Below are 23537 nucleotides of genomic sequence, written 5' to 3' on the forward strand. Positions count from 1 at the left end.
TGGTATTGCTGGGTCCTGAGGTAGATTGATTCCCAATTTTCTAAGAAATCACTACAGTGATTTGCAGAGAGGTTGTACAAGTTTGCATTCCAGCCTGCAGCAGAGCACTGGGCTAAGCTCCTAAATTCCAGTTGAAGAGTAGGAGGAGTGAGAATATGAGCAGGAGGTCAAGATCTTGATGGGAACACCCACTGAAACAGTTTACCTGAACTAATGAGAGCTCACCAACTCAGATCAGACAGAGAAGGAACTAGCATATGACCAAGCTAGAACCTCTGAATGCTGGTGACAGTTGTGTGGCTGGGGCAGACTGCAGGGCCACTGGCAGTGGCACCAGGATTGTCCCTGCTGCTTGTATTGGCTTTTTTGAACACGTTCTCTTGGATGGATCCCTTGCTCAGCCTTGATATAGTGGGGGAGGGCCATGGTTCTTCCTCTGAACTATGTGCCTTGCCCTTTCTGGGGAGTAGATGGGGACTGAGGTGGGGTGGCATGGAGAGAATGGGAGGAGGGAAGGGAGTCGGAACTGGAATTGTTATGTAAAATGAAAAAAGATAGTTTGTTTTCTTTTTTAAAAAATAAAATAAAAAAGTGAGAAAAAAATGACTGTGTATAGTCTATAGCTCCTGCCTATACAATAATGTATGTTTTCCTTCTAGTTATAAAAGCAGGCACAGTTGTGTTTATCTAATAACAATAGAATAATATAGATTGAGTTGGTGTTTATACTGTTTTCAGATATAGGATAAATTGTAATGTTAGGATGGCGTTACTTACAACATTTATTTTGATGGTCCTGTCAATTTTATTTCATGCTTTTTTTTTTGATAATTTACCTTTTCCTCTCCTATTCATACAGAATTGCTAAACAAATACTTATATTGATTTTATCTGTGTGAAGCTGTTCTTGGTTTTGCTGTGTTTTCTTTACTAAGCAGTTTGTTGTCCCTGTGAACCATGACTTTTTCTATAGGCACGTAATCATCCTTTTGATCGACTTTTTTTTCCTTCTTTCAACTCTTTATTCTTTTCTGTGCTCCCCCAGACAGTATTTCAATCTCTTTTTCATGTGGTGCTTTATTTCTTTATCTGTTTCTGAAATGAAGATGAGGATTTGATGAACTGTCGGAATTCATGTCAGAGAAAGAGAAGACGCACATACTTCATTCTCCCTGATTCAGATTCAAACATAAATTATCTCCTAAGCATTCCTACTGGGGTATCCATAGTTCCTATGTTTTCCTGGAGAAGCAGGCTACACGGTGGCGACCTGCAGCCTGCTTATGCCTCACAGGGATGAGGTGGACATTCAACTGTGGTCATTAGAATGGTGGATACTGGGTGCTTCTCAGATTTACATGGTTCTAAAGTGTAGTGATGTTAATAGTTCATGTTTCAAGATATTGACTGCATTTCTGACAAGAATGTGTCTGAAAATACTTGAGCTTGCATTCCGAAGAAATAATTTTCATATAATACATTGCTTTGAAAACTGTGGCACCTGCTGGGTCTGTCAGAACCTCGGTGCCTCTGGGGAAATAAAGGCCCTTAGCCTTTGTGTACTGAGCTGTTTGTAACCTTGTGGTTTCCCACGGTTAAAACTGATAGCATTATTCTACATCCTCACGTTATGACTAGAAAATAAAGTTTATGTGTATTTTTGAATACTGTACTTAGTAACTATTTCCATGAAATTTTAATGGGTGAGCAAATGTTTTCCTCTGGATTCCCAAGATGCCCCTGTCGTTCTTCTCATTTTGATTCGGAGGCCTTTCAGCATTCAGAAAGGGGATGCATGTATGCAAATGAAAGAAGCAAATGGAAACAAACGAATCCAACAAACATAAACTTTGAAAATAAAATCCCATTGTTGATGTGGGAGAGTCTTCTGTTTGTGTTGATTTCATTCGTTAATAAAGAAACTGCCTTGGCCAGCCCTTAGGTGGGTGGAGTAGACAGAACAGGAAGAAGGAAGTGAGGTAGATGGCTCCGTCAGATGCCACGCCTCTCCTAAGTTAGTCAGACTGCCTTGCCTCTCCTCAGAGATGAGAGATGTGATGAAGCCAGCCACCAGGTCAGACATGCTAAATCTTTCCGGGTAAGACACCATTCATGGTGTTACACAGATTATTCGATATGGCTCAGTCAAGATGTGAGTAAGAAACTGAAAATAATGGGCCAGGCACTATTTAAAAGAATACAATTTGTGTGTTGTTATTTCGGGGCATAAGCTAAGCCGGTGGCTGGGAGCTGGGCAGGATGAAAATCAGGCCTGCTCAGCATACCACTACACATTGTAATAAAGGTTCGACATGCTTGCTTTGGTTGGCTGTTGTTCTCCATTTGAAGGTGGGAAGACGATCATCATGGGAACTGGGAGGAGAATAAACATTTAACTATATGAACTATGTTTGTAAAACATGACTGTGTTAGCATGATGGCTGGAAGTCTGACAGAGCCTTCTTTCTTCTGGTTCCACAGCATCAAGTCATGGGTGGATAAGATGCAAGAAGACCTGGTCACACTGGCAAAGACAGCGAGCGGTGTGACTCAGCTGGCTGACGTGAGTGTCCCCGCTTTGTTCATTTTCTGCTTAGCTCGAATGCACTGTGTCTTCGAGGAAACCGTAGCTCTTTATTACAGAGAGCATGATTCCTGTGCATTTACCACAATGCGGGTAGCCCTGGCACGGCGCTGGTTGGTGGAGGCCAGAGTAGCATGGCCAACAGTGAAATGGTGAAGTACCCCTCCTCCACCCAGATTCAGATTTAGATGTTACACATTTTTTAGGACTCTGTTTCCAGGAGAGATGGCTTAGTGGTTAAGAGCATTGACTGCTCTTCCAGAGGTTCTGAGTTCAATTCCCAGTGCCACTGGTGGCTCACAACCATCTGTGACGAGATCTTGTGCCCTCTTCTGGAGTGGAGGCATAAATAATAGATAAATAATAATAAATAAATCAAAACAAAACAAATCAAAACTCCACTTCTAGTCTTCAGATTGTATTTTAGAATTCCCACTAGTGGTGACTAAGTATAGTTTGAATGTCTGCAATGTGAACACTTCTTCAATCTTTGAGCATGAATTTTACTTCAGAAATATTTGAGAAGTGTTTATGGCCATATCGCTGTACTATTGCGATTTGTATAAACATTTTGATGCACAAAATCAGGACACCTATTCCGTATGATTACTACAAATTAATGTCATTTTAAAGTTCTCACTGCTTACTGAGAAAGTAATATAAACATTTGGAAATATTTCCGTCCTGTGTTCTCAGTCAAACCGCAATGCCTTTATATCCTTACCCTGTGATGTGTTAATTAGATGAAATTGCATAAAAAGATTTCATGGATAGGGATATAAATTGAAACCAGGATGTTCAGGAGTTTGATTTAGTCTTTATTTTCATGTACATGAAAATAAAGTTAGAACCCAATTGTAAACATTTTTTAATGATTCACACAGAACTATACATGAACATAATTTTTATATAATTTTTACTACACCCGTGTTTTACCTGTAATCGATCATATAAGGTCAGGTAGGGAATTTTACTTTGACCATCATGACAAGTGGTCAAAAAGGTTTAGATTTTTTTGACATTTTGTAAATTGTATTTCCCGGTTAAGGAATGCTCCACGTGCATAGTCATGTTCTTATTGAGGAGAAACTGGAATATATAGTTAATTTATGTACCAGAAATCTCCAAAGAAAACCTACAAATACTTAAAAAATAATCTTAGAATGTCTTTATAATACACTTGCAGATATTAAACCAAAAATGTGCTGAACATACCTTCTTTACACTGTATATCTCTAATTTGAAAATCTAAACTCTAAATACTCTCAAATCTAAAACTTTTGCAGTGTGGAAATGATGCCCAAGCAGGATGGATTGCAGTTCTAATGTTTATGCTCACCGCTCTTGCTTGCTATCTCTTTAGGGATGTGAGATACTCATCACTGTAAATGAATTTGTTTACCCTTCTGTCCCATGCCCCAGATATCTCACTACACACACACACACACACACACACACACACACACTCGGGAAATCTGAGGAGAGGGAAAATCTGAAGCACTTTTGGTCCCATGTTTCTGAGGAGGCATACTCACCCGGGATGAAATGGTCTCCTGTGCATACCGATGGTCGCCAGTGCTTGGACATGCAGATACAGGGAGGGTGCATGTTCCACTCGGATCAGAAATGATGAACTTTTGAAAATGTGAGCATGTGCCATTGTGTTGGATATATGTGAATCTGAATTTAAGGGATAGGATTTATAGGGCCAAATGTTATCAGTTAATTTTTATTTTTATAGATTTAAGTTGACCATGGGGAAAGCTTTCATTCAACCAGAGTGACAAATGACAGATTCTCCTGTTAAGTTTTATGACTTTTGTTGGAAAGTTGGGATTAAAAGTCGGCAGTTACTGGGGGCCCCCCTTCCTCCACTCCTTCCGTAGCCTTACAGCGTCTCACGTGGCTGATGCCCTTGTTAATCCTTCTGTTCAAGTTCTTGATGAACTTGCTTTCACTTTTTCCTCCTCATGCAAGAAAGGCTCATATGCTTTCTGTTATTCTTCTCTGTGTGGTAGAGATTAATTACTTGGAAGATTAGAAACACTTAGGATGGCGTGAATGACTTTCAGTGAGTAGAACAGTGTAGAATGAAGAAGATAAAGTCCAGATAATTTGTTTATGAGACACATGCCACGATATAGTGACAGAAGAACTGTGGGGTATTATATGGTGGATAACGTGATGAGTGGATGGGAAGGAGGGGGAGGAGGGAGAAGGGAGGAGGAGGGACCCCAGAAGTTGAGCACTTGGTGGTGGAATCGATTAGGTCCCTCGATTGAAAGTCACCATTGTAGAAATAGGGCTTCTTCCTGAGTTAATGTAATTATTTTAACTCGCTTCTTAGGTACAGCTGTTATCCAAAGTAAAGGCAAGAACCACTGTCATTAGCTATATTATTAATGTAACTATCTTTGGAATTTTATGAAAATTGCTTTATGGGATCATAAGATATGAGCCGAGGGAAAATAGTAAATACTGTTGATGAGTTCTATACCTTAAATTTTCCAACATGAGTGAATTACGTTGTATTAAAGGACAGGGTTAGGGGCTGGGTATGGGGCTCGTGGGTACCATGCTTGCTTCACAAACATGGTCACCACAGTGCGGGTTTCCTACACTCATGGAAATGCCAGGCGGCCATGGTAGCTGCTTGCAATTCAATCTCAGGAGCAAAGATGGGATTTTTGCAGCAAGCTGAGCAGCCGGACTAGACAAATTCTTCCACACGTTACCATTTCCCAGCCTTTGTTTAATCTAGGGATTCTCGTCTGTGGGTCACAACCCTTTGGGGGGAAATATCAGATATCTTGCATATCAGTTATTTGTGTTATGATTCATAACAGTAGCAAAATTACCATTATGAAGTAGCAACGAAAATTTATGGTTGGGGTCACTATGACATGAAGTATTATATCAAAGGGTTGCAGCGTTAGGAAGTCTGAGAGAACCACTGGGTTAATGGAGGGATGGGAGGAAGCAGACATGTTCCATGCAATTAGGAAAGTCAAAAATGGAATCTTTATCCAGAATTCTCACCCAAAATGTTACCAATGGAAGAGGTCAGAGCAAATAGCACGCGACAAGTAGCTCTACCTAAAAGATGTATTTACGACTTGATAACACACAACTGAAGCTGTGATTGTAAAATTTACAAATTGTTGTCTATGAAACACGATAAAAATCCTAAAATTGACAAACAGTCAGCAATTTCTTCCCTTTTTATACCGTGCTGGAGATTGAGGCCAGGGTCTTGTGCGGGTTAGGCAAGCACTCAGCTCCACTGCAGGAAACGTGCCCTTTTATTCAATCTAAATTACAGACCATGGCAAATATTTTGCCATTTCTGAATATTCACACACACACATTCTGCCAAGGAGGAGAGAGTGACTGAGATGATGAACGGAGAAAGAAGTTTCATCACGAACAGTTAATGTTTTCAAGTAAATGTGTTCATGATATTCTTGAGATCAACATCTACGAGTTCACAGCACAGTCACAAGCAAACTTTCCTTTCCTTAATCTACTGAAAAGTATTTTATCTTGGTGATATTCTGAACGTTTGTCCCATATCCAAATTCGGAGACATCCTGAATGAATGGGCTCTGTAGGAATGGGGATTTGCTCCATGCAAATGTTTTCTAAAAATAAGCTGATGAGTGAAAGCTATTGTTTGTCTTTCCTATGCAATTCATTTCTGAATCTGCAAATGTTGTTTGAGCAGGAACCAGAATCCCTCCAGTCCATCAGGCTGCCTCCTCATTATGTTTGATTCCTCCTTCCTTCTTCGCCCCGGGGAAAGCAAGCCATGGAAGGAGACACAGCCACCTGGGAGGTCGGCTGTGGTCGGCTGTGTCTCTTGTGAACACGTGTCTTTGCATCTCCTTCTTTCTCTTAGGGGCTGTCTACTAACCTCCTCTTTACTGGGAAAGGGTTGCTATTTATGTTGGCTCAGTATTTAGGGGAACCTCGTAAGGCCTTGGTTTCAGCAGGAACTCGGGGCTTTTGAAAGGGAAGTCCTGAGGAGGAAGGCAGCTCTGCAGGTTGATTGTGATTGGCTCTCAGTTGGTAGCTGACAGCTCTCATTGCATGCAAGTTTTCTTGCCAGGGCTTGGAAATAACTCACTAGGGAAGAGCTTTCTGTGCATGCATGGAGACCCGAGTCCAGGTCCCCTGCACCCACATAGCAAGCCAGGCATAGCATCATGTGATCGTCCAGCTGGGGGTACTTCAAGCCCTGCTTTGTAATTCCTGGAGGCACACTGAAGTTGTCTCCTGGCCGATGTGCTGATGCTTAACTGTTGGGTTCTCTGACTTACGTCAAGGGACTTGCCTATGTCCTTCCATGCCCAATGTTACTGTGTGGCATAGAGCTGCTTTGGGACTGATGCACTTTTCCTAATTATGCCAGGTTACCTCTTTTCTTCTGCTGCTCTGGGACCGAGGCTTGTTCTCCTGTACTGAAATGAAGCTCAAATTCCCTCCACTCTAACATCCCAGAACCTTAACTAGCTGACAGTTATGGCAGGTTAAATGTAATTTTACCTTTTTCTAAAGTGGAAAATTAATGTTATATGTGAAACATCTAAATATACATTGCTTATGAAACTAACTGCTTAGAATACTCTTCTGGGGATATCCATAGGATTTCATGGCATACTGTTAAGTATTACAATTTCCAAAATGTTTAAGTGGTGCACTTGGTATAAAGTATATTTGTGATATTTTAAAAAGTGTTATTTTCAAGATTATGTTGGAAATAGAGTCAGCTTAAGAAGTTTTTAATGAAAAAGAGTTTAAAACTATAACCTGTATTATTATCACAACAAAGCTTGATTTTTAAAGGTAACAACGGAAACCATTCAATCCAGTTAAGATTCTGAGCAAGGAAGAAGCTCAGGCGATAAGTTTGCTTCCTGCCAAGGCCACATCAGGTGTGGCTTCGGAGGAATTGCTCTATAAAATACCGAGGCATTTTAGCGTGTCATGATACAGATGCACGTCTTGCCTTGAGTTCTCTGTATGCTCTACATTCTTTGTAGTAGAAAAACGGAAGCCAATATCACATAGCACGTGAGGTGCTGGCGCGACTCTCCTGCAGCTCTGTGTAGCTACAAAAACTCGTACTACTTAACCAATTCATGCTCTCTTCCTTAAAAGAGAAAGCTGGATAAATGACATGGAAGACAGTCATTTAAAGTTTCAGGAAAGGGAGCAAATTAAGAGGCAAAGATCTTTAGACCATGTTTTAAATAGTGGCAAGTTAACATGTTAAGATTATAGAAATCTAGATTATGTTAGTGATGGGAATCTCAAGGTGCTTACATTGTGCGTGGATACCATAGTAAAACTCAGTTTGCAATCCAATCTACAAACTGTTTTCTTCATATATATTGGAAACTTTGGTAAGATTCCCCAATGTCGCCGGCAGTGGTAGTCTTTAATGGGACACCCAGGAAGCAGAGGCAGGCAGAGCTCTTTGAGTTCGAGGTCATTGTGGTCTACAGAGTGAGTTCTAGGACAGCTAGAACTGTTACACAGAGAAACCCTGTCCTGAAAAACAAAACAACAAAACAAAACAAAAAAGAAAAAAAAGAGGAAAAAGGATTCCCAAGTATCTCTGATGATTACTATCATGTTTTTTAAAACCGTAAAGCTGAAGACGGACCTTTCAGTGGGTGTTTTTTATAAAATCAACTCACTTTCTTGACTTCCACACTATTTCAATTTTCCTTTTCCCTGTAAAACAGTATGCTCAGGTATTTACCCTGGCTTTACATATTTAAGCTTCCTTTAACTTGTTGTATTTAAGCGTTATGGAGATTTTAGCTTTACTTTTTGTGTTAGCCAGCTTTCGATACTATATGAAATATTTGAAGCAATTATGTGAAAAGGTTTGTTCTGACTCAGTAGAGGTACTGGTCCGTGAGCGAGTGGCCTAATGCGATAATTGCTCTGGTCCATGGCGGGCAAGCGCGTCATGGTTGCAGAGGGCCGCAGAGCGAAAGCGCTAACTCCACGCTCAGAGAGCAAAAGAGAAAAGTAGCAAGGATGCTGTGGCTCCCACTTCCCCTCAAGAGCCTTTCCCCCCAATCTAAGCTTCCAATAGGTCCCACACCCCCCAAAAGTTCCAGTACCTCCAAATTGTATCACTTTAAACACATGAGCAAATGAGGGACAGCCAATATTCAAACTATAGTATTTCTTAAGTGTTTAATAATAATGCCAGAATGAAAATTTACTAAACACACACACACACATATGTCATAATATATACATATTTGAAAGAAATTAGTTTACAATCCATTCATTTTTCAGGACACCTAGCGACATGTCTGGCACATGCTGTGACTTAGTAAATGTACGTCTGAGTCCATCTCCAGCAGTTGTGGGGCATAATTTACACTCCCTACACCACAGGGAGGATATGCTTTGTAGAGAAATGCACAAGAAACTAACGATACAGGCGTCTGTACATTTCACATCAATTAGCCCTAGTGTCCTTTCTGCAGAACTAACTGTCCTGGATTAATTAAAAAGATGACGGGGTTTATCTATTTGTAACTTGAATCAATTAATCAATGCAAGTACTGATTTTCTAAAACCTCATTTTAGTCCAAAATAAAAGAGGTTCATGTTGGGTGGAAATCTTCAAGGAGAGCTGAAGTGTTTAAGACAGGATGCGATAATCCATCCAATAAAAGCAAAAGCCATCTGGTGATATGCAGGAGACTTGAGGGGGGGGACCAATCAGGAGCTGTTTCTTTTAAATCACAAAACTAAAGCTCCTATAATAGTTTGGATGAAAATCTGCAAGGTCAGTATTCAAAAGTCTTCAGAGTTCACAGAAATTGGTTATTTAAAGAGCACATGGTAATTTAAGTCCTTAAAAACACCAGTTAGCAAGTAATGTCCTAAAATACATAGACATAGGGACATAGGGATGTGTTTCAATGGCTGAGGGCTCTCCTAACATGGTATCTCCCTGAAATGGAACGTTAGCACTTTTCATGCCCCAAAGTGTATGTGTGTGCGTATGTGCTTGAATGTGTGTGAGGACATGGGTATTCCCTAAGATCAATCTTTAGCATTTTCCACACCCCAAAGTGTATATATAATAAATGCATGTATGTATATATATGTGTGTGTGTGTGTGTGTGTGTGTGTGTGTGTGTCCCCTCATTGAGAACTAACATCGTCTTTGATAGACACACGTCTGAATTTGTATCCAGTTGAAGCGACCATTCGCCACTTGGCTTCTGTGCTCAGCTGGGGCCAGGCTTTAGAACCCGTAAAGCCGTACCGATGCCAGAACAAAAGCAAGTGGCACTGGTTCTGATGTATGCCTGGATTCACTTTTACAAGGCAATAAAAAGCTGCCAGGCCCTGGCTTTAAAGACGGTTTAGTCATGCGTGTGAGCCCCATCTGGTCAGTGCATAGGGGATTTCCTTCTCAGATCAGACCTCCAGCCAAACACAGCCACTGCCCGCCCCTCCCCCTCCCCACACCTCAGCCCCTCCCAGTTTCTCCTCTCCTGCTGGGCGTGGACAGGTTTTGTGAACCAGATGCTGCCTATACCACTGGAGGGAAATCCTTCTACATACACCAGGATGACCCGGAAATGAGCTAGGGTCTCAATTCTATGTACTACATCAACTTTGGCGTGGTTTATTCTGTGATTTAAATAACAAAATACTCAAATAGAAAAATGCCCATATTTAATATGATAAGCAGAAAACCATCGCAAAGCTATCCTCAACTTTAACATAGACTCCAATGCTTTCAACTTCTCAACCTTCTGATGTGAACTGTCTCAGGGTCTCTGTTCACTTCCGTGTACTGCTACTGCCGTCTCTGTCTCTCATTACTGCTCTCATATCTTTGTACGCATAAGGAGTAAACTTATCCTCCCTAGCCACAGAAGGAGAGAATGGCAGGGAGACCCCATAATCCATCCATCTGGTCTTGTTCATACACATTTGCCATGTTTAATCCCCGGTGTATGGCTTTCTCTTTATTTCCCTGGGTGCCTACCTTTTTTAAAGTAAGGGTGAAAATTAATATCCAGTTTTGACGTTGGGCTGTCAGGAAAGCTTCACCCCCCGCCGTATGCATGTGGACTGTTATGACTCATGTTTTATAATTAGTTGCCTGACCTATTATTTTTGCAAGCTAGTAGTCTTACAGAAAATTTACATTTATTTCCATATGTTTTCCTGGGGTATGTACGAACTCTAAATCAGTCATGATGAAAAAAAGGGGAAGGTCTCTCTAATTATTTGTTTTTTGATTTCAAACATATTATAATGTGAATTTGCAAACCAAAAATAAAAAAAAAACAACCAGTCCTTGCTCCTGTCTTCTTTTCATTTGACACAGATTTATGAAAAATACCAGGAGATGTATACTGTGGAGCCAAATAATGCACGCCAGCTGGTGGAAATCGCGGCCAGAGACATCGAGAAACTCCTGAGCAACCGATCTAAAGCCCTGGTGGTGAGTTCAGCTTGCTCTTTCTCTCTCGGCCATTCCTGTTGACTGTGTATTATTTAAGGTTCTTGCTGGGTTGGAGCATTTTATTTGGTTTACGATTTTCTCCTTGTAGCCGTGTTCAACTAATGAGTTCATGTAATCAATGCGAAACCTTAGCAAACAGATAATTTTCTTCTACACGTTACTTCATTTTTATTAGATTACCATTTTCTTTCATCAGAGATGTAGATTTCACTGATGCATGCAAATTTATACCTACGTATACATTATAATCTATTGAACATGTTTTAACCTATTCTAAAACATAACCTCATTATTATTGCTAGTACCTAAACCGTAATGCTCTCCAAGTCCATAATTCCACATTCCTACCAAAGTGTCCACTCTGCCAGATAATTGGTTAACGATTTCCGACTTAAAAAAAAGTTCTTCCTCTTCCCCCTGCTTTGCTATACAATCTTTAAAATTTTGCTGATTTTAAATTGTAGCCTTCAGAGGCTTGCTTTTCTTCACCCAGACTGTGTTTGCATGGTTCACTGACTTTCATTTACCTTTAATTTATAAATAATTCCAGTTCCGCATCTCCAGATATCATTTAGTGGAGGACTGAGGTTGTGCGCAGTGTTGAATCATAAACTATCGTCTTTGCGTGTCCATGGGAGATTAGGTTGAATCTGCCCCAGTAGGGCGAGTCACAGTTCTCTGTGTGTAAAGTGGTAGAATATTTCCATGTAACCTACATGCATCTTTCTGAATTCTTGAAATCATCTCTGAGTTAATAACAGCACCTAAGACAATGCGAACGATCCACAGGTGTTCTCCATACTCTACTGTTTCCCAATCAACGACAGGGAACAGATACTGTACTAATCTGTACGAATCCAGCTTTAACAGCTACGTTCTATCTCTGATAGGTCAGTGCAGACTTCATCCATCTCCTTATACTGTATTTTCCCCAATGATCAAGTCTTAGTCATAAGCCAAGATATAAGATTAATAACAATTATGACTAATGAAATTATAGCAAACTAATAAAAGTTGTCTCCAAACATCTTGCTTAACTGTGTCCACCTGTCGTGTGACGAGTTACGACGACGCACGGCTCGGTGGTAAGATGAGGTGAATGCGCTGTTGCAGGCTGTAAGAACAGCGCCGTCGTGATCTCGCGATAACTGCGGAGGCTGCTATACTAAATGCCCACATGAAAGATTGCTCATGTGGTGTGGAAATCTCCACCTCCACAGGCTGACTCCTGTTCTGGGCAGTGTGGAGTGAGGTTTCGGCGTGGAGTTCAGGATGGCATGAACGTTAAAATGTGTGGAGTGCTCATCTGTGGAGTTTTACTGTTACCGTTTTCAGGCTGTGTATGGACATAGGTCATGGACACCATGGAGAATAAAACCGAAGATAAGAAAGGATGTTATATTCACAGTTAGATACTATCTAGGAGCATCAAAGATTCAGTCCAGGGTAGTAGAATTGCCAGACAAAGGTTCCTTCACAAAAGCACTTCATATAACTATGATAGCTGTTTCCCCCAAACGTTTTGTCTGCTTAGTTCTCTACTTGGGATATCTAAGGTCTTCTTAGTTCATACTCTGAACATGCGCAACAGTGTCAGAGTTCCTAATTATCTGGCAATAAATGACTGTAAGATGACATGTACCGCTGCTGATTTCTGGAGGGGAATCCTTTCAGTCTGGAGAGGTGTGGGCTCGGTCACCATCCTCTGGTCCCCGTGAGCAGTCTGGAGAGGTGTGGGCTCCGTCACCATCCTCTGGTCCCCGTGAGCAGTCTGGAGAGGTGTGGGCTCGGTCACCATCCTCTGGTCTTTGTGAGCAGTCTGGAGAGGTGTGCGCTTGGTCACCATCCTCTGCTCTCCGCAGAAAGTCTCTTTATAGCAATTACACATTTGTCTTCTTTTCATTGATTACAGGCGATCAGTTCGTGTTGCTATGTCAGCTTGGTGTTATGTTAATTTAAGTTTTGTTTGTGGCTTTTTAATTGCCTTTGTTGTGTATTTTGACAAATTCTTCATTTTGATGTTGTCAAAGCCAACTTCCTATCACTTGTTATTCTGAGTGTTCTGTTTTAAGAAGACTTCCATTACTATTAAATCATATACACAATCATAAAATATCATCAATCCTAAGGTTCCTAAGTTTTGTTGTTCATATTCAACTGTTTAATACATCTGCAGCATGTTTGGTATATAATTTCAGGCTTCAACTTAAATTAACTTTTTTCCAACCAATTTTTCCATGACCATTTATTGTGCAATTTCCCTTCCTTTATTAACTTCTGTCCACTGTGCTAAGTAGCCTGTGTCTTCTACCATCTGTATTTTAAAAGAAGTACATTCAGGCTTCTGGTACTTCTTTTTTTAAGTTAAATAATATAGGTTCAGTATATAATTAATCTGTGAAATCTACACTGGGATTTTGTTTTTGTTATTATTATTGATTTAGAAAACTTGGAAAAATACTTTATATCTCCAAACTTATCTTGGCCTTCAAATTTTTATGTGCATTCTTAGATACTGATAAGTCCTTTGGTTATGGCTCTTAAGGCATCTACAATCTGACCTTGATGTAATGTAGTAGGAATATCTACTGTTGTATCTGGTTTATCAAATTATTAGTTCAATATTTATTATAATTTAAAATATATAGCAAGTTTATCCATGGTAAGATAAACTTGTTAAAATCTTGTTATCTTCAAATTTCTTGAGATTAATATTATTTAGAAACACTTAGAGATGTAAATGTTTGTGAACTAAACTTTCATAGCATTAAGGCACTTCCTACTTAAGTGCTTAAGATCCTAATATTTATAAAATACTGTTGAATGGAGTCGAATTCATCATGTCTTAATCAGACTGACCTCTGGCTGAAGTTAAAGCCACCTGTTTTGTGGTTTGAATTCTGTGGGGGGTAAGTGGCAATATTACCTGCATGACAACAGAGCACATGCGTCACGGCAAGTAATTCGATAGAATTCGTTACGCCTGGGAGACAGGCTCATGTACGTTTTCATGCTAACTTCTCCATTTAACTTATTTGACTCAATAAAAATAGGAAAGATAATTTCATAGGGAAATACTTTGAAGTTAGCGGAAACACAGGTGCTGTGCTATGCTGCGAATGAATGCATGATGGCCGTCTTCAATTTTCTTCTGTTTTTGCAGTAGGCTGTGGGAAAGGAGGCATCTAGATTCAGGCAGCTTTATTTACCTGGATGTTGTACTTACAGACTTTTATACAAAACATAGTAGAAAATCACGAATGAGCAAGTAAGAGGTAGATGATAGAACTTAATATCGGCTTGGCTTGATCGAATGCTGTTTACTAACTTGAATGGGCTAGTGACTTCTCACAGTAGCGCTGTGGTGTAGATGCTATTACTGGACTCACTTTTTAATGTAGAGGCTGGATCTTTTAGAGCTCTGGATGCTGGCCCAGGGAGATACACCTAACAAGTACTGTATGCAGTGCTTTTGGACTTTAATATGCACACGCATCATGGATGAGTAGACCAAGCTGGGGATACAGGTCTAAGAAGCTTCCAGGTGGTGCTGCTATGCCCTTTACGAAGCCAATTGAGCTGTCAGAGGAGGAGAGAGGGCAAATCCAGGTGTTTCTGACATCTGACATGGCTTTATGCACTGAACAACTCTATCCTTTATCTGAAGAAGTGCAGAACAGAAAAGGGGGAAAGAAAACTAAGTACACTTGTTGAACTTGTAGTTGTATTTTTTACTTGGGAGAAGGGATTTGAGAGCTCTAAAGCCAGGCCACAATTGCCAACCTCCATTTGGATTAGATTCTTATGTGTGTCCTGTCCCTAGAGATGCCCTATTTTAACCTTCTATGCCTTCACTGAAAGTTCAGTCATCTTATTTCTAAGATTTATATGTGTTATGGCTAATTTTTTCTTGTAAAATGTTCTTCAGAAATGTCTTGGAAGTTGCATCAATATGATTTTACTGATAATTGGATTACTTCTAACACAACCTTGGATCTAATGATGTTCAGGGGTAAAAGTGAACTACTCATTTAGTGTTGCTATTAGCATGAACTCGCTGAAATCTCTGCAGGTGGTAATGAGAATTCAACGGAGAAAGCTTTTGGACAGAACAGTCCACCCCTGAGAGGTGGATGTAAATGAAATCATTGGTTTCTTTGTTCTACAGCTGGCAGAGTCAAGGAATCTGCTTGAAAAAGAAAGGTCTCTAGGCATTTTGTTAAGAGAAGATAGGACCAAAGTTATAATAAACAATTCTTTTTCACATTTGACACTTAAAACAATTATGTCACATACTTTCTCCCTCTTCTTGTTCCAGTAACTGTAATTTAAATGGTTCCAATTTATTATGATGCTTTAAATACTGTAATTTGCTCTACTTCTAAATTCAACTTAAGAGTTGAAGATGAAAATGATAAATATTTTTAACTCACTATGAAATTGTCCTGTTGGTTTGCTTCTGGAAGGCCTAGATTATCATCTGACCAAACAGTTTGACTATATGTTTTGAGCTAATACTTTTACATTTCTTACATGTTATTGTATTGTTTGTGCTGTGGAGATGCAAACAAACCTACATTCCACTCCATCTACGGCATCAGCAACAGTCTGTTGCGGGTCTTTCTTTGGACCACCACATCCCAAATAATGACATAGAGACTTATTATTAATTTTGAAAGCTTGACTTTAGCTTAAGCTTGTTCCCAACTAGCTCTTAGAACTTAAATTAACCTGTTTATATTAATCTATGTTCTGCCATATGGCTTGTTACCTTTACTCAGTATAGTATGTTGAACTTCCTCTGCATCTGGCTGGCGAATCTCCTGCCAATCAGATTCTTCCCGTGAGTTTATCTTACTCCTTGGATGTCCTACAAATTCTCTCCTGCTTAGCTGTTGGCCATTCAGCTCTTTATTAAACCAATCAGGAGGTGCCTTAGGCAGGTGAGGTGAAACAGAAACATCTTCACTCAGTGTAATCCTAGAGCAAGGGTCAGATGAAAGGATTCCATCCAAGTCTAGTCTCCTGCATGAACATTTTGTGTTACTCAGTGAGCCTGGGTGACTCAGCATACTGCATCACTGAACAGCTCATCCCATAATGGGTGATGAGTCATGACAGTTTAATCAGTAGAATTCTCGTGCTTGTTCTTCATTAAAGTTCCACTGAAGAGTATTATCTACCCCAGCAATTTGTTCATTGCTTATATAATCTCATAGAAGGACGCGATGAACCTTTTAACATTCATGTGGATTCTTATAACTTTAACTTCATCTCTGGGCCTCCTCCACCCCGCTTCATGATGGGATGTTACAATCTGGAAGGAAATAGCGACACCAGGCTCCACTCCTTCATCTAACTCTTCCACTGTCTTTCCTTTGCTCTCCACCGTGTTATGTACAATATGGATGTCTAATTATTCTCTCCCATATATGGCTGGATGCTTCCCTACAATGTCACAGTAACACTTACTCATTCTCAGGAGGTTGACTAATAATACTGTAGTGCTTCTCTACAGTAAGCACTGTCTACTGCCAAAACAATTTCCTTTAGGACCAGTGATGATAGCAGTATTAATCTGTGGTTGTAAACAGAAATATTTAAAAAACACTGATAGGCACTTCACATTTTTTTTGTAAGAAAACAATGAAAGTTGTATCTACACTGTACCAAATTTAGCATTCTAGGTCTTAAATTCAATCAGAAAGCAGTTGGTTGCACTTAATTGGCGTGCCACTATTGTACAAGTCGGTATCTCTTGCCTAACTGAGCAAACCTTATGGAAACAATTCTCTCCCAGCACCCTGCTTAGCAGCTATGATGCTTCCAATCCAGCAAGCAGGCAGTGAGCTTTCATCTGCGTTACAGCATAAGTTTTACATCTGCAGACAGAAGTTTGCAGTGTATTCAGAAGTAGGGTCTCACTATCTGGTTTTGGCATGAAAGCAATAGTATTATGTGGGGTGCCTGAAATGCCTTTCTGGCCAACAAGTCAGCTGTGTTAAAAACCATCCTAACAAGTTCAAATACAGCAAGACGTATCTTATTACTTGAATCAGTTCTGTGAAGTGTTGTGGATGAGAGCTATTGCCATATATAGCTCTGTGTGTATGCATGTATATGTGTGCATGTATATATATGTGTGTGTGTATGTATATATATGTGTGTATATATGTATGTACATATACGTATATATGTGTGTGTATGTGTATATATGTGTATGTATATATGTGTGTAAGTACATATGCGTGTATATATGTGTGTGTAGATATGTGTGTATGTATATATGTATGTGTGTGTAGTTATGTGTATACGTATGTATAACATTTTCGTAGGTTGTTGCCCACCCCATGAAAGGCGTCATCTTTTCACCTACACTACTGTGCCATTTTTTTACTTCTTTCATTCATTTTATAAACATTTCTATGGCTTTATTTAATGCCTTTCTTATGCTCAAAAGCAATAAAGGTGACTGTTAGCATTTTCTTTAAAAACTGTCTCACATAAATTGCCACACTTTATTTGAGTGACTTTCTTTCAAACCCTGCTGATTTGATAAATTCACATGCGACTCTGTCACTCAGCGCTACCAGGGCCTCGCTTACCTTGTGAGGACTTCATTTTGTCGTGGGGTTTGTCAAAGGCAATAAAGCCCCATACCACTACCAAGGTCCCCTGTGGTTTAATTTCTTTATAAGATCTAATGTGAACCCAGTTTTAACCATCCCAGCCTACTGGACATCAAACACCATTTTGATCACACCAAATTTTCTCAGTAATACATGTTCTTCATATTCTCTTCCAGACAGTGAGATTCATGGGGACCCGTACCTGGTAATAGCATAGGGCTCCCAATGGCTTATATGAGCGTATACATCAGGGGCTGATTTTTCTGGGGTGGCTTTAGTTCGCAGTGTCTTTGTCTCAAGGAAGGTTAAATAGTAATACAGCTGAATTGTTCTGCCATCCAACACTATTGTGCAGCTTCATGAACGAAGCTGTGGAGACTTTAGCTTCTTGCTGAATGTTTTCCAGAGCTGGTGAGATGGCTCAGTGGGGAAAGAACTTATCATGCATCTGACCCCAAGAACTCTCATAAAGGTGAAAGGTTAGAATCAGCTTCACAAAGTTGTCCTCCGTCTTTAAATGCCTGCAATGTCACATGAGCTCTTCCCCTGATAATAATAGTACTATCACTAGTAATCATAAATTTAGTCTCTCCCAATCTAAGCAATCTAGATATAAAGTATTCTTTCAATATGTTTTTTCAACTGAGCCATTATTAAAACCCATATCTATGAGCCGAATCATCCATTTTCTCCTCCATTAATGGCCAGGTTTGGGGGGTATTTTCTGTCACTTCTAGAACTTTCTTCCTGCTCATTTTTCAAGTCCCAGGAGACTCAAGTTGTTGGATACCAGTAAGGACTTGTTAGAAAAAAATCTAATTTTCCCTCTTTTTACTAAGTGCTCTGTCAGCTCTAAGAAAATGGCAAGAAAACCCCTCCATCCTGTAGCATAGTTAAAGGAGGTCCACGAGAGACCTCAATAAAGGATAACCAGTGTTTATTGGGGAATACTCAAAATAAGAAAGCCTCCGTGTTCCTCTGCTCTGTGGGCACTGGCAGCTGCAAACCAATCTTCTACTACCAACCAAGTGAAAGGAAAAGAATGGCTGATCACACTCCTGTCTGTGTCTAGAATCTCAGACCACACCCTAGTGGGTTGGTATCTGAAAGGCTATTGGCGGAATGAATTCCCACAACACCATCTCATCTCTGTTGTTTCCTACCTTTCCTGGTAGATCAGAAGATTCCGAGTATAGCATCCATATGTCTTTTTCCCATTGTCATTGCTTCCTTACATGGGAAGAAAATTTCTGAGTGGACTGTTTGACATCAGTTCCTGTGCAGGTTGCGCAGGCCATGCAACTATTATTATAATCAGCTCCTAAAGCATTCCATGCTTCTTTCAGAGGCTGCAGTCTGTACTCTACCTGCCATTTGGGGATGTCCCTAGACTTCCTTGGTAGGTCTCCATCAACAAGTTAGCATTATACCCCAGATTGCATAGAGGAAAATGGCCACCCTTGGATTCTTCCCACAGATAATGCAGCTTCTCATGTTTCTACATGCCTTATCACGTGTAGTAGGGACAACTATCTAAGGAGGCACACCGTCCCATACTACCTGCACAGAAGTAGCCATATTACATCGCCATTGTTGATGTCCAACCCACAGGAGGTCACCCTCGGGTCCATGTTGTATCACCTTGTAGCTGGGGCCATGCAACTCTTCCTTTCAGCTCATCTTAGGTTCTTTAGATCCCTCCTCGGGTGCTGATCGTGGTAAGACCTTTCCCCTGAGGGCCTAGAACAGATGTCTTTTCACTCAGAAAAGAGTAGTCCAGAGATGCGATTGCGCCTCGGTCTGTGCTTCTTACAAGAATGTGGGTCAAGAGTTATTTCTGGGAGTATGGGCGGTTCAGGTAGCTGGAGCATAAAAAAGTAGATTTGCAGATGCTGAGGACTGGGGCTAAAGATTGGGAGTATAAAGTCAAAATGAAGGTGCAAGGAGTCTGCCAGTTATAATTTAAATGACTAATAAAAATACTGCTGTATTTTACTAACATTGTAAAAGAGGAAAGAGAAACATAAGGGTTTCAGAGGAGCCCCCAAATTCTCTTTGTACATATATACATATATGTGTGTGTGTATATGTATATGTATATCTATATATACATGCATGTGTATTTTAGATCTTGGTTTAAAATCTTTCCTCAGTGTTTAAACCTATCCACATTCAAGAGACCAAGAGAAAGATTCCTCTGAGAAAAAATGTGAAATATGGCTTTATCTTGAATGTCTTTGAGAAAATGACTCAGAAAGCTAGGATGTCCAAGTTCATGATTTAAAAATGCAAGCAAACTACTTTTACATATTTTGATTCAGTGCATGCCTATCAAAGCTAAAAGTGAAGCTCCAGGTTAGTTTTCCTGCTTATTGACAGATAACTGAGGGGAGACTCCACTAAGTAATGCTTCCTCACAGCTGAGGGTCCAGTTCACAGAGTGCACACTGCCTCACAGCTCAGAAGAGAGTCCGCTGAATGCAGGCTTCTTCACAATGAGGGGAGGAGACCACCCAGTGCAGACTTTCTCACAGCTGAGGGGAGAGCCCACCCAGTGAGGGCCTCCTCACAGCTGAGGGGAGAGTCCACCTGCTGAAGGCTTCCCCACAGCTGAGGGGAGAGTCCACCTGGTGAGGGCTTCCTCACAGCTGAGGGGAGAGTCCACCTGGTGAGGGCTTCCTCACAGCTGAGGGGAGAGTCCACCTGGTGAGGGCTTCCTCACAGCTGAGGGGAGAGCACACCTGGTGCCGGATTCCTCACAGTTGAGGGGAGGAGTCCACCCAGTGAGGGCCTCCTCACAGTTGAGGGGTGGAGTCCACCCAGTGAGGGCCTCCTCACAGCTGAGGGGTGGAATCCACCCTGTGAGGGCTTCCTTACAGCTGAGGGGAGAGTCCACCTGGTGCGGGCTTCCTCACAGCTGAGGGAAGGTCCAGGGAGTGCAGGCTTCCTCACAGCTGAGGGAAGGTCCAGGGAGTGCAGGCTTCCTCACAATGAATGGAGATCCATGGAGCTCCAGGCTTCCTCACAATGAAGGGAGAGTCACCTGAGCTCAGACTTCCATGCAAACCTGGGAAGAAGAGATGCTCATGACTAGATATGTTCTGGAACGCCATCTAACAGTGTTTCATGCCAGGACAAAAGAGGTTCAGCTAAGTGAAGTTGAAAGTCCCACGTCAGCTAGGAACTGAGGAACGAGGGTGTGAAGCTACAGGTGTGGCCATTCAATGTCTTGGGTAAAACTAAATGATCCAGGAAAACACCCTAAGAGAGGGACAGTGTTGTTGGGGCAGCTGGCCCAATCCCTGCGTTCAGGGGCGTGGCTGCTCCAGCGGGGTAGCCATGCCCCTTAAATAGGATTGGGGAGCCGGAAGGCGCCCGGTTCGTTTGCCCCGCGCTCACTCCGCTGGACCCTTGGTTCTGTAAGTTCCCTTATCTCCCTTTGTATTAAACTTAAATAATTATAAAAGGACTATTTTTGGTTATTTCCAATCTTCGCCGCATCATCTGGCGCCCAAGGAATAATTGATTTTTGTGAGTTATTGTTTTTCTTTTTTTTAAAAAAAAAACTATATGAGTGTTGATTCTTGTATATTGATATATTGAACATTATATGAGAGTATGATACCACCTCTGTTTGAAACAATTGTTATATTGACATTGTTTACTATATTGCAATGTACATCTCTACCTCTGATATTATTTATGTAATGACATTGTTTACCATATTGCACTGTACATTTCTACCTCAGATATTATTTATGTAAGGACCCTGTTTACATTTGAAAATCATTGTCTTCATTTTTTGCACAGTCGTCTATTCTATTAGTCATACAGTTACATAAATGTTGAGAATTATATGTTGGTCATATTTATATTTAGGACAATCAGGTTTTTTAGACACATAGAGGTTGTATTTAGTATAGATAGCATAATCTTCAACCTCTTTGAAGAACTGTAGAACATGGCCTTTAATCTAACCTACAGTTTTATATTTTTGAGACACTATCACTCCTGACAACAATGCTCTACTCCCGAGAGAACGTTGAGCACCAAAGACACTCCACTGGGAGTTTGTCTTCTACTTGGCAGAACTGGCCTTGGGGCAAAGAAAAGCCCATACCTCCATTACTGACTAAAGTACAAAATATCCATAAGTGGATAAAACAGAATTGTCTTATCTTGCCAAGACAGGATAGGATAGTTCTACTAAAGGTTCCTTGCCATTGTATAATGGTATGTCAGGTTTTTTTCAGGCCTCAGCCAAAGTTGGTTGCCTCAACATTGCTATCAAGACTTCGTGTGGTTGCCCAGGTAGTCAATTGTCTCTGTCTTCTGTTGCACATTTTGGAAGTTTCTCGTTTGTGCTTCCTGGTTGCTTTGGTAATTTTACTCTCCTTCTCAGATCTTTGATGGGGTTGAAGATTAGATAATGGTAGCTACCTTCTAGATTATTTAGACTTCTCAAAGTAGAGTGATTAGAAAAATTCTTCGTTATATACTTCTCGCCTGATATTGTTTACTTTTTGTAATTTTATATGATCAGTTCCCATTGTATATAGTTGTATTTGGTTTCTGAATCTGTCTTATTTAGACAAAAAAGGGGAGATGTTGGGGCAGCTGGCCCAATCCCTGCGTTCAGGGGCGTGGCTGCTCCAGCGGGGTAGCCATGCCCCTTAAATAGGATTGGGGAGCCGGAAGGCGCCCGGTTCGTTTGCCCCGCGCTCACTCCGCTGGACCCTTGGTTCTGTAAGTTCCCTTATCTCCCTTTGTATTAAACTTAAATAATTATAAAAGGACTATTTTTGGTTATTTCCAATCTTCGCCGCATCACAGTGTTAAACATCCATAAATTCCAGGACATCAACACAAACATTAGTCAAAGAACCTGCAATGTCAGGATTTCTCACAGGGACAGTGCAGAAACCACCCTTTATGAACTGGGAAGCAGGCTCAAGATGGGCTCTGGAGTCTTCTGAGATGAATGTGAATATCTGCTGTACTCCCTAATGTTTCCCTCTTCAAATCGGTGTGAAGCTGGTAGTAGTTTTTAAATCAGCATTTATTTATTTGCATGTTATTTTAAGAGCTAGGAGCTCACCATGTTGTCCAGGTGATGGCTGAACTCTTTGGCTTGAGTCATCTTTCAGCATCAATTTCTGTAGTAGCTGGGACTTCAAGCATAGACCCTTCTGCCTCATTCCAGTGAATTCTACATCAGCTTAGGCTTCTGAGTCCCAACCAAGACTGCATATTTTAACTGAGTGAATACGACTTTTTAGGAAAGAAACATTTGTATATAATGGTGAATGTACGCTGTGAAATCTCTGTTCAAGTACGGTTAATCGGGAGGCTGAGTGAAAGGTAATTTAAACAGACTGTAGATCTATTTCCCTCATGCTAGAAGAGATGTCCAGAAGTTATTCTTCTTCCTCCGGTGTTCTGTTACTTCTGTTAATTGTATATGACTCTCTCTCTCTCTCTCTCTCTCTCTCTCTCTCTCTCTCTCTCTCTCTCTCTCTCTCTCTCTCTCCTGTATGTGTGGGTTTTTATGTGTTTTATGCAGGTATTGTAATGTTTATTGGGACCAGTGCCTCTTTCGGGTACTCTTAATGAAATATATATCTTACCAGCTTGGGGCTATGTTAATTAAGATTTTCTGAAGGCTTAATGTGAATTTTAGGGAAGAAATTCTAGAAGAAATAAATTTTAGAGACTAAAAGAAAGGGGAACTGACATTTAGCACTTACTGAGCCGCGCTGTGGTCCACAGCCATCCCTAGGCTCCTTTGCTAGTCCTAACGTGGTTT

General features: G+C 40.7%; 1 protein-coding gene across 2 annotated transcripts in view; it reads left to right on the forward strand.

Moving 5' to 3' along the window:
* Positions 1 to 23537, forward strand: part of Cacna2d1 (calcium voltage-gated channel auxiliary subunit alpha2delta 1) — a 428064-nt gene that overhangs the window by 74161 nt on the left and 330366 nt on the right. For both annotated transcript variants that reach the window (XM_038315276.1, XM_038315275.1), the window contains exons 2-3: positions 2482 to 2563; positions 10965 to 11081. In XM_038315276.1, coding sequence (XP_038171204.1) covers positions 2482 to 2563; positions 10965 to 11081 — 199 coding nt within the window. The remainder of the gene's footprint in view (positions 1 to 2481; positions 2564 to 10964; positions 11082 to 23537) is intronic.

The sequence above is a fragment of the Arvicola amphibius genome, chromosome 18 (genome assembly GCF_903992535.2).
Source record: "Arvicola amphibius chromosome 18, mArvAmp1.2, whole genome shotgun sequence".
NCBI classification, from domain to species: domain Eukaryota; kingdom Metazoa; phylum Chordata; class Mammalia; order Rodentia; family Cricetidae; genus Arvicola; species Arvicola amphibius.